The sequence below is a fragment of the Ambystoma mexicanum genome, chromosome 11 (genome assembly GCF_040938575.1).
Source record: "Ambystoma mexicanum isolate Mex_15411 chromosome 11, UKY_AmexF1_1, whole genome shotgun sequence".
Classification (NCBI taxonomy): Eukaryota; Metazoa; Chordata; class Amphibia; order Caudata; family Ambystomatidae; genus Ambystoma; species Ambystoma mexicanum.
The window spans coordinates 550030599-550043236 of record NC_090934.1 but is presented as its reverse complement, the minus strand read 5'-3'; the positions used below and the strand labels follow the sequence as shown (position 1 = coordinate 550043236).

The 12638-nt window shown below is 44.9% G+C and overlaps 1 protein-coding gene across 9 annotated transcripts in view; it reads right to left on the bottom strand.

The window, feature by feature from the left end:
- Positions 1-4475: 4475 nt before the first annotated feature.
- The window catches only part of APIP (APAF1 interacting protein), a 1110572-nt gene continuing 1102409 nt past the window's right edge, over positions 4476-12638 (bottom strand). For all 9 annotated transcript variants that reach the window (XM_069623369.1, XM_069623365.1, XM_069623368.1 and 6 more), the window contains one exon: positions 4476-4590. In XM_069623369.1, the coding sequence (XP_069479470.1) occupies positions 4491-4590 (100 nt within the window). In that variant the 3' untranslated portion in view covers positions 4476-4490. The remainder of the gene's footprint in view (positions 4591-12638) is intronic.

Here is a 12638-nt window from a genome sequence, read left to right as displayed (position 1 = left end):
TCTTTCTCTCATATCAGACTGTCTGTCCAAATTCAGGAATGGTGTGCCTCCAATGATGTCTGCCTTAATGTTAGTAAGATGGAGATCCTCCTCATTGGGACACCTGCCCGCCACCTTCCCTCTCTCACTCTGGCTGACCACCCTGGGCCTCTACCTGCTCCTTCCTTTGAGGTTAAGAACCTTGGTGTCATCTTTGACTCCACCCTCCCCTTCTCTCCTCACATCTCTGACATCTCTGAGGAGTCACAGGATCCGCTGCACCTCCTCAGAGGTATACTTCCAATTCTCACTTTCCCCCAAAAGCTCACTGTCTCCAGAGCCCTGATCCTCTCTAGGCTGGACTAATGCAACAGCCTCTTTCTAAATCTACCTGCCTCTACTCTTCACCCTTTACAACTAATCCAGAACAGGACTGCGAGACTTGTCCTTGGCCTCAAGCCCAGGGATCGTATCTCCCCATCCCTGAAATCTCTCCACTGACTCCCTGTGGCTGCGACAATCAAGTTCAAGACCCTCTGAATCGCCTACAAGGCTTTCTGGGGCCAGGGACTACACTACAACCAACTTTCTCTTCCTAAGCATCTTATTCTCAAGCCCTTTGCTCATCACCTCCAACTCTCTGAGGGTCAGACGCTTCTCCAGGCAGAGTGGGGGGTGGGGGGTAGATCTCTGTCCTTGGCTGGAGCCTCCCTCTGGAACAGCTTCCCTGCCTCTCTCAAACTTGAGCATGACCATCTAAGGTTCCGGAAGCAACTCAAGACCTTCCTTTTCGCTTCTGCTTTCTTTCTCCCTTGCTGATGTCCCGGCTTGTTACCTGGCCGCCCACTGAACTTACAGGACCAGGCTCCTGCACGACTAGTTGCCCTTGCACTGCCTCCGGGCCTCCCAACCACTTAAGGGATTGTATCTGCAGCCCTACAGCCCACTGACACTCTACACTTATGAGCCACCTCCTGGCAGCACTTACAAGTTACTTTGCACTCTCCCCATCTCTCCTGGCACGTCTCCCCCTGCACTTGCGTGATTTGAATGACAAGGCCAAGTAAGATTGTTGTTTTGTCCTCCTAAAACCCTTCCCTCCCATGTCTTGGCACACCTAAATACACTTGGGTACAGGCACGATATAAATGACATCATATATCATGGAGGACGAAAGCAGAACAGTGCAGAAATAATCCTCTTTGCCACTAAGACCTGGCAGTAAGGAGAAAAACCACTGCCAACACATGTGGTAGATGCATGCCATTTGGTCATGTCCTGTTACGCTCACAAGAGGGGTAAAGTCTGGAACAGCTAATGTCCAATGTCTGTTCTAGGTCCAGTAAATGGAAGAGAAGATGTGGATTGTGTCTAAAAGCCCCCAATGAGCCCATTGTAACAACCACAGCAAAAAGCTTTTTTTTCTGTGACCCAATGCATTGAACATTTATTTTGAAATTGAGGGATGCTGTAAATTGGACCACAACATTTCTTCACTGATGCTTTACAAAAGTAGAGCCGTACAACATTAAGGATTACATATGAGAAAAAGGGGAAACCTTCAGATTTGGTGCAGATAATGGGTTTGTTAAAGAAAGACAAGCCCTTATCTAGGCAACTTACTGCATGGTCGGTCTGCTCAAAGTAAAAACTTTGGAAAAGCAAATAAGGAGCCTGTATTCGGTTTGCTTTATAATAGTGATCAATGTATCCACTATTCAGAATAAATGATGCAGGTGTCGGTAATAAGACATATTTACACTTTAATACAACTGTTTTCAATATGAATATTCTTTTTTCAGCAGTGGTAGTCCAATGCCGCTTTCCTCCGACTGATTCTTTTGTGCAGAGTAAACAGGACAGTGCCACTGCAGAGAGAATGTGGTAGCTCTGGTTTTCGATTTAAACCGATGAACAGGGATGTAGTTTATTTACCTAAAGACCATGTGTCTGAGAAGAAACCAACATGCATGGCCCCAAGAGAACCAATAATGCATGGTTCTGAATCTACTAAACCATAGCCAAAGTTGGCTATATTAATCTTGAACTCTAGCAACATCTCCACACAGAGCTGCATTTGCACTGGGCCAGCACCTACAGGGCTTGGAGGAGCACAGAAAGGAGGCTAAAGCAGCAGCAAAAAGGATAACCTGGGCTGAACTGGGAGTAGTTCCCACCTCTTCACGCTACACTTACCGGAACCGCTCCACCTTTCACTGAGAGCAGATGAGCCAGATGTCCTATGCAGAGGGCCGGTTCTTGGCTTTGACTTTAAGTCAACCTGTGATAGACAACAGTTGAGAAGCAGAATGAGGAGGGATTAGCAGCGGTTTTATCTGAACTATTTAGTGAAAATCAGCCTACACCATAAGGATTGAGGCAAAAAGATATAGCTTTGTTCAATAGGTAGGAAAGAACATGGAAGAGTACCCTGAAAAGGTTGAACCCATTGACAACTGGTCCAATTAAAGCAGGTGGACTAGCAGTGGGTATGGCACATGGTCAAATCAAGGCAGTTAACAGGGAAAGCATGGAATCTCCAAATCCATGTGAAGATGGATAGTTCCTTTGCACACAAGTACTGCAGTATACATTTTGGATTCCTGGCTTTTAAATAAACATGGTAAAGTTAGATACAAGAAAGGGGAGCACTAAGTGAGCAAAGATCGAAAGTCCTGGATTCCCTCCTTGAAAAGGGGAGTTGGGTGGTTATGGTCAGGTGAAAAAATGATAGTGGACTACATCAGACTCAGACAACCTCCAAGAGTTATACATTAAAACACAAGAGGAGAATAGTATCCATCTTCAATGGGGAAGAATGGGGGAGGTTGGCGGAGGCATACTGAAGACCGAGACTGTTGCATACAGATAAACTATGGTCTTGTGTCAGCAGGTATGAAGACGGCTCAATGTTCTATCCAGGTAGTGGGGAAATAAGCTGTTAGAGGGAAAGAGCAGAATAAGTATACCGTATGAAAGCGGAACTGTTTGAAAGGGCTATTCACGCTCCTCGCTTCTGTGTCTTTCCTATTTCGTCTCTTTTAAGAGACAAAAATCAGCCATAATTCATGAATGAAAATGTTCTTCCTTTTACATAGGCTTGGGGTAGTTGCAGACATTGGTGGTGGGATTTTCCACTGTTCCAGTCATGGCATGTGTTTATTGCATTGACTATTGTTTATTTCACAACAATATCCATAAAAAGTTTTGTAACAAAACAAAGGTGAATATTTTGAATTGGAAAAGACCCCACATTTGATGTGCCCTGCTTCAGAAGAAGAGTCAAGGGTATCAGTGAAGGTTCGGCAGGTTAACTTCATTGTCTCAATTTCATCATTTACCGCCACTGACAACTCTCATACTATACCAAAAAAAAATGTCCAGCTTAGCATCATTAAATATTAAAATTAAGTTAACCTCTTTTTCAGGATGATGAAAGGTGGAAAAAAACACGTACCCACTCTAAATAGATCACAAAACGTGCATGCCAAGGACAGTACTATTTACAATTATGGTCGCATTCTTCAACAAAATGCTTTGGGAGGATCTGCTGGCTCTTCCAATAGTCAAATTAGGTGCCATGATACCTCCCCATCTCCCTTGATACACAAGGTTTATGGGGGTTCTCTAGCCCTTTGGTGCTTCCAATCACAGAAGGGATCCATTGACTGTATTCATCCAGGGCATCAGCGGTGACAGAGACAAAAGTCCATATGGAAATGTGTATGACCCGATAACTATTTTCTAGTCTCAAGATCTCCACTTCATAACATACACTGCAAAGAGATTCCCCCGAAAACCAACATCTTGCACTGAGTGGATATATCGTTCAGTCTTCTGCTATTAATTCCCACCGTTGATGAAGGTGGGCAAATGTCCACAAATAAAACAAAGCAGAGATACGTGGACTGGGCAAAGTGAAGAATAACCATTTCTTCAGTAGGAGCTTAGAAGTTTTTTGTTTAAACTACTACTTTTGTGCGTTTAAAAAAAAAAAAAAGTTTTGTATTCTGTATCTTTAAAAAAAAACACATTACAAAGTTTTCCAGGATAAGTCAAAACAATGTGAGCCTGGTTAGCTTAACACCTACGGCAGCCCTGAGGCATTGCTGTTATGTAATGGGTGAAGCAGTGCTTAGTCACATCTTGTGCTCTACTACAAGTGGTTCTCAAACATCCAGATATCATGAAGCATGCCACATGAGTGGGTATCAAGATAAACAGTGAACTCAGTGCAAAAAATGTGCAGTTCAGGAAGTTGAATCGTACACCATCCCCAAACGTAGACATTTATAATTTGGTGACAGGATCACCAATTGAAGTAAAGGTTTATCAGGAGACTGGACAAGACACTGGTGGGTAAACCTAGAACCCTGGGTTTGAGAATCCCTAGACTAGAAGAATTCACATCAAAAGGGGCATCAAACATTGAACTCTGTGGTCTTCCACTCCACCCGAAACCATTCCCTAAAATGAAATGAAACATCCACACAGCGAAGTGTTCTGCAGCTTTATTCGATCCCCTTCTCATCAGTTGGGCCCTCCGAAGGCTCCAGCCCATGTTGCTTCATCTGGACCGCAATGTCAAAGAGATAGTCGTAACACTCACACCTTTAAGGAGAGACAAAACAATTGTTAGAACAGAATAGAAACAATTTCTAATCTTCCACAAACAGCTGCTAGGCAATAGACATGAATAAAATTATCCATCAAAGGAAGAATTGAGAAGAAACAACGCAAGTAGAAGATGGCACATCTCCTATGTGTTAGCAAAACGAAACTGGAGATGAGGAACACTAAAGACTAGATTTTAATATAGTCAGCAAAACATGAAAGAGCACCTAACTGGGAATATCACCCAGAATAGTTAGTTGAACAGCCAGGTCCTCACTCATTTTCTGATTAGAAGGAAAGTGATTTGCATACCTCAGACAATGAGCTAACCCCACCCCATGCAACCATCTCCTTCCAATGAATGGAGCTCTTCCAATAACACACAAATACCTATCCCTTAGTACACACATATAGGGGGGGGGGGATAGTACACAAGGAGAGCAAACAAGACTCCAAAAGAATGATCTAAGTGATCTCACTGCCTAAATACAAATGGCCAACCACAATGATATCAAGTAAAATGTGTGATTCTGAAAGCATCAAGTGTAAACATTTGGAGTTTATTAAATTACGTAATTATAATTGTTGTTAATGTGAAATAGGCCAAACATAGATGGGTGTAGGCAGCTGAAACTGCATGCTATTACAATACTTGCTTAGGCAGAGTGAAGAAAATTGGAAAATACCAAAAATAAAATTTAAAAAGTACAGGCAAGAAGAAATTAAATTATGCATTCTTAAAAAGGAAGTCAACTCGCAGGGGAAGAGAAGTTTGGAGGATTTCCAAAATAAAAAAGAAGACAATCAAAAGATGGAAAATATCAATATTAGAAAAAATCAATGAAAAACCATCCACATCAATGGTTTATCATTCAATATTTGATAATTCTCCCTAAAATACCTTATTTAATACATTCTTGTATGAAGCAACTTTCACCACTTTGTACTCCAAATCGCCAAAGAAAACACCACTCAACTCTTGGGGCATGACCTTCCGTAGTCAAAGCAAAAAAGTAAAGATGCAAAGTTCAAACATAGTAATAGCATCTCTGATGTGGGGATAGAAAATTATATCAAATCCTTCACTCATGTCGGATAGAATACGTTACCAGACAAAAGCACAACTGCTGCATGCCTGCAAATGACGATCAAGTGATGGGAAAGGATGTAGGTACGCAGATTATTTCACCCGGCAAAACTTGCAGTGTGTGGCCAGTGGGAGGAACTCCCCATTCGTGGTTATGAGGGGGCCGAGTCACAGGGGACTGGCATTGTACAGCCGCTACCCGATGTGCCTCCCTCAGGGTGGATATAGCAGGATTCGTTGGGCTCAATCTCTTCAAGAGGCTGCACCCAATTTGCTCAATTAAGGATACAGACATCCCAAATATCAACAGGGGATTACAAGTTTAAGCAAACCCTGGCCCTAGTAGACAAAGACTGCAGAGATGTGTTAAAGAACAAATGTTCAGCAGACTCAGAATGAGGACGAGAATTAAACCGCAAACGTTCGGTGGAATCAACATAGCGTCATGTCCCAGGCCCAGATACTTTCTGGATCGGTATGAGACACCAGAGTCATGTGAGAATGCCACACCCGCTCATCCAGAGAACTCGGACAACAGCAGACAACCACAAAGCATCAAAGCAACAACCTCACCAATAGGTACATCAAATATGGTGACCACGGCCCAAAGCATTTGCAAAGCCTCAGAGCCGGCAAGTAAACCTAATAGGGGTAATTTAGATCCTACCCAATACATAGTAATAGTAGCAATCAGGAAATAATTAGTAAATCAATGGAAGAACGGACAATCAAAGAACAAGAGATGGGTGGCCGACTGGAAAAGCCAATCCCAGGTCGGCTTACAAAGATACCTGCCAAACAAGGTTCATAGAAGAGCCTGTGGAAGGTCACAAATGGGAGGAGGCTGATGTGCTATACACACTGAAATGTAGATAAAGAGGAGAATGTTATCTGGACCAAGATATTCATAGTCTGTCTGTTCTGCAGCAGAAAGACCAATGAATGGCAAGGAGGGGAAAAACAGAGCAAAGCCCCATCACAGATGCATGAAGGGACACTAAAGGCCTGAGAATTGGCCTCTAACATGAGAACTCTAAGCAGAAGGAATCTGAAGAAGAGAACCATAGCAGGAGGGTTACAATAAACTCTGCCTGAAAAGGACACAGAAAGAAAAGGGCGATGGAGGGGATACTCTTTGTTGTGTGCTGAGAAAAAGGCACTGTAGAGCGCTCTATAAAAATGTTTTGCTGCGAAGAAATAGAGACAATGGAGCGGTCTGAGAGAATTGTATTATGAGGAGACAAGACTGAAGAGGTCAGAGGATCTTCTGCTGAAACAAGTGTTAGGCAGAATTACATAAGTACCCTTTGGGAACACTACACACAATTAAGACTACAAGTGACAGTACAATATCACCTTTGGTACAAGCCTGTACTACACAGTTATAGTGGTAGCAGTAGTGGAGCAGCCAGACTTATCTCAAGAGTAAGTGAGCAGTACAAGTGTTTACACAAGGGACAGCAATTACTATGGTTCAGGCAAACACGGACTCAAGGTTTCTAAGTAAAAGAATATATATTTATTTACTCAACAGTTGTATAACATATCACTATTATAAGCAAGATAAAAATCACAATAAAAAATTACACCACACCCCTTCCCTTAAATTCTAGACAAGTTAGGCTCACAAAATGAAGTGGCAGCAAAATGGCACTCAGGCAATTTAAAAGGGAGGGAAAGAAAAAGTTATTAGAAATTAGGCAAAACTAACAGGTAAGTAAGCAGGGCAACTGAACAAGGGAGACAAGGGTAAAATCAGATAGAAAAGGCTTAGGCCCAAAGTCAATGGTTCAAAAGTCTTTTGCTCAAGAAAATAGGTTCAGTGTAGTTTGCGGTAAAGTTTGTGGCACAGATTCTGGACGAGGTTGGTCGGTAGAAAAGTTAGGTACAAGAGAAGAGAAGGACAAGCCCTCAGATTGGAGAAAGATTTCAAACACTTTCACCGCGGCTGAGCGAAAAGCACAACCATATTTGCACAGAACCTTAAAACGGAGAGGGAGCTGTAGCTGAGGCGGACGTTCCTGGTGGTTCCTGCAGGCACACGGTTCCTGAAGCGACTGTCGGACTGACAAGAAGTAGGAAAACTGGAGGGTCCTGCGCCACCCAGGGAAGAAACCTGCAGCAGAGCAAAAACACGTATAAAAGGTGCGCTCCTTAAAACCCAAGCAGGGTCCGACCTTCCTGGCTATCCAGCCCACTGTAGCTCTTTATACAGCAAATTCGACCAGAGGAGGTGTCCTGGCTTGCAGTTTGGGCAAACTGGTTGGTCCCACCAGCTCAAGGGAAGAAGTTTCCTGGAGGATCTTCTCTGTCGGCGGATTTGGAGATTCGAACCTGCAGCAGGGCTTCACCGGGCGATTCAGTCTTGGTAGGGGTCCTCTTCTTCCAGTTACTCGTTGGTTCTTTCGTTCCAGTGGCGACTCTGCTCTGCCAGTCCCAGAGACCTGCTTTTTATGTAGTTTTCCCCCATTCATACAGCCTGGCTGTCAATCACACAGCAGGGTGGCTGGCCTGGCAAGGCCAGTCCCCTTAGCCAATCAGACAAGCGTGCGACTTGGGTTGCTAATGCAACCCCTGGCAGGGGTCCGAAGATCCCTCCCTCACATCCTGCCCCTCTAGACTATCAGGCGCCTCAAGGAGGGCTTCTGTGCCGAAGCCCGCGAAAAGACAGCAAACAAAGGAATCATCCCCAGTTTGGCACGTAGAGTAAAAGACGAGAAAGACTAACAAAAAGAAATGGCGAATAAACCCAGCCGGAACCAAAATAAAATGCATTTGGTCAAGCGGGTTTATGTTTGAGGCTACTATAATAGCCTAAAACAATACCACGTTTATATAGTATAATCGCGGTAGAAAAGTTTGGGTAGATACCACTGCCACCAGCCAAGTCTTAACGTTAAGGGAGCAAAACAAGGCTCCAAGAGGCACAGACAAAAAGGGATAGGAGTTAACCCTTTCCAGTACTCCATGTAAAATGGGGTGTACTGGGTCTGTAATTTAAAGTGACTATATAAAGTTAATGGCAACTTTACCCGTTTCTGGGGGAAAGTAGTCAGCCCCAGAAGAATGGAGTCAGAGGGAAGTCTCAACGACAACCCGGTGTCGCTGCACTGAAGGAGCTGTGTAACACACACACAAAGCAGTGCACTTGGAGTAGGTGAGGCGCCAGTGCCCAAGATAACACAAAAAGTGAAAACACACACAGCAAAACACATGTAAGAGTGAGAAAAAGGCTCACACTCTTACCAGGTGAAAAGATAAACTCTAGAAATCCAGCAAAGCTGCTGAGGGGCTCATTAGGTAAGGGGAATCAGCCATTTATTGAGAATTCTCCCTAACAAGGAATAGAATGGTTCGAACCGTGAGTCTTTCCTAAAGGGCACTGCCCAAGGAAGCATCTTGTATGTTAGGTTATAGATTATTGCTGGACATTGATAGAGGAGATATACAAACACTTTTGTTGGCCAGATTTAAGAACATTTTCTTTGGAAGCCGAGGATTAGCCAGGAGGCTAAAGAACATTATTTACAACAGGTTTGAACATTTCTGTTTGGCGCCACTATTTGATTTTACCTATAGAATAGTGCATCACAGCAAGGGGTACAGATACCTGCAATAACTTATGATGGAGGAGCTCAATATCCTGTGGGGTGGTGAGCACCTGGAAAATGCCACTTTGTGTTGTCACAAACTTGACACAGAGCTACCGCTTGTTTCTAGCTCATTCCCTAGTTGCGGTAGGCATTTTACAATCCAAAACCTTGAACATGAATACTTAACTGCACGCTAACTAAAAATTAGGGCCTCTTGTGTCATTGCTCAAACTTCCCAAAACCATAGGAGAATTAGCCTGCACTCGTACAAAAGAGACCAGATTGAATTTACGCAAGCTTCTTAACTTACTTTCTTAGTGCTGAAGAAGGTTCTGAGACCAGGAGCACCAAAATCCACCTTGCTCGTTTTATCTACATATCATAATGCTCACGTTTGAAAATACTCAATTTTCAGGACAGGGAGACCATACTGAGGTATTCCAGAGAGGAAGGCCCAATAGAACGGGGTAACTCCAAAATCGCTATCTACCCTGACTATACTCAGAAAGTTCAGAGAGAAAGAAACTCATTTGTACCAGTGAAAGCGAGGCTGAGACAGCTAAACCTGAAATACATGCTTCTCTACCCCTCGAGATTGAAGGTCATCTACAAGGGAAGGGCGATATTTCTGGAAAATCCAACAGCCGCCAATATGTGGCTAGAAGATAACAACCTCGCAGAAGGGACGGACGCTCCCCAGACCGCATGAGATAAGACCCCAAGGAGGGACACACTAACCATAGGTGGCCGGACCACGGAAGGTAATCCAGCTAACAGTCAGCTACATAGAAACGGCCCTCGTTCGGCCTCGCCACCAGGCAACAGACCTATCCCCCGCAAACAACCTAGGTCGGGCTAACCACCTGCCTAACCTACCTCACGCCCGATACCCGGATGGGTCCTGACGGCTTGAGAGCGCCTGAGCATCACCATGACGATGTAATCGCTGGGCGCACCAGTTTGAGTTTTGTTAATTGTTTTGTTAGTTACACAGTCTACATGTCACAGAAGTCGAAAATGTGCAAGAAGGAAGCACATTATGTCTCCGGGGGTGTGGAACCGGACTACCTCCGCCTGCTGTATCATAACTCACGACCAGGATTGATCCAGACTCCCGTCGAAGAGTGGCCCGCTGGGCCCGAAACACTGCCCCGATGGCGTCACATCTCAAAGTAATGACGTGGAATGTGAGAGGGATGAGCTCATACTTGAGGCGGAATCGAATACAGTCCTATCTCCGCAGGAAGAAAATATCGATTGCAATGTTGCAAGAGACACATCTCACGGAGGAAGCCATGTCTAAAATAATCGAAAAGTGGGCTGGGACCGGGAGAGGATCATCTTACTCCAAATACTCGAGGGGAGTGCTCACCTGGGTGAACCCGAATGTACCATTCCAATTACAAGGATTTGAATCTGACAAGGAAGGAAGGTACGTGATAATGTGGGGTACTATTGAACAGACTCCAATTTGTTTAGTCAATTCATATTTCCCACAACATGGAATACCTTCGCACCTCAAGGCGGTGTGCTCACGAATGACACCCCACCGAAATAAGACCTTCATATGGGGAGGGGACTTTAATTGTGTCATAGATGGCTCTAAAGACAGGTCCACGCCACCCCCACACCCAAGAAACCCCGCTACGTCTGCCCTGACAGACGCACTGGAACACCTTGACTTGGTGGACATCTGGAGGGAGCAGCATCCCGAAAAAAGGAACTACTCCTACTACTCGGCCCCACACAAGGTCTACACAAGAATCGACCACTTGTTTGTCGACAGAGAACAAGCCTCACTGGTTGAAACCACGACGTACTTGGGAAGATCAATCTCTGACCATTCCCCACTGGTCATGCAATGGCAAATCGAAAGACCTAGACCTCCAATCCCTATGTGGAGAATGCCCACGGCGACCCTCGCTGACCCTGTGTTTAAAGAAGACCTCGCCGAAAAACTTGAGGAATATATTGATATTAACAAAGGCTCAGTGTCCACCTGGAGCACATTGTGGGAGGCCATGAAGGTAGTAATCAGAGGAGAAATAATATCCAAAGCTGGGGGCACTCGTAGACAACTGAGAGCCGATCTCGAAGCACAAGAGGAGGAGATCCTACGCTTGGAATCCACCTCAATCACTACACCAGAGGCTGAAGGGAGACTGAAGGAAGCCCGTGAGAAATGCCAAGCTTCCTGGGATAGACTGGAGAAGTTTGATTTTGCAACATACACCACTAGATCCCACAGGGAGTCCGACAAACCCGGAAGGCTACTGGCTTGGCTGTGCAAGCGAGAACGCCCCAAACACCTCCCAACGGAGATACTCGATGAAAAAGGGATAAGACACAGGACACAACTGGGTATCAATGAAGCGTTTGCCGAATTCTACTCCACGTTATACTCCCATGACACACAAATACCCAGGGAGGATATTAGAGACACATTGGATGAGATAGGCCTCCCAAGAATATCCAGCGAACAAAGAGAAGCATTAGAATTGGAAATTACAGCTGAAGACGTGTCTGCAGCAATAAGATCACTGGCTACCAGCAAGGCCCCAGGAAGCGACGGCCTTCCGCCCGAATTCTACAAAACGTATGAAGCCATTCTCACCCCGATTCTCCACGGGGTTTATCAGGAGGCTTATGAAAATGGGGTCTTACCTAACACAATGAAGGAGACGATAATAATCCCCATGCTTAAACAAAACAAACCACCCAACGATTGTGACTCCTACCGCCCTTTGGCCATGTTAAATTACGACAGCAAGATTCTTACCACCATACTGGCCTGCAGACTTGCTAGGGTGGTCGGGTCCCTCGTACACGAAGATCAGAATGGCTTTGTTCCAGGGCGCAACACCACGGCCAACCTGAGACGACTCCAGCATGTTATGGCCGAAACCCGTGAGAGCGAAGAGGATCTGGCGATCTTGTCGCTTGACGCCATTAAGGCCTTTGATTCCATCTACTGGGAGTGGCTTATCGAGGTACTAAGAGGGTTTGGGTTTGGCGAAGGATTCATCAGATGGATCACAGTGCTTTACAATTCTCCCGTAGCAAGAGTGAAGACTGGCCGCATGGTGTCTGGATCCTGGAAAATACAGAGGGGCACCAGACAAGGGTGTCCGCTGTCGCCCATGCTATATATATTGGGTCTGGAGCCGATTGCCATATACTTCAGGAAACAGTTTTTTGATGCAGGCATCTCGGTAGGCAACGAGCACAACATAATATCACTGTACGCGGATGATGTACTGCTATACCTGAGGGATCCCCAAGCTAACGCACCAATCACACTGGAAGTACTAGACAACTTTGCAAAATACTCTGGGATCAAATTCAGCAGACTGAAGTCCTCAGCT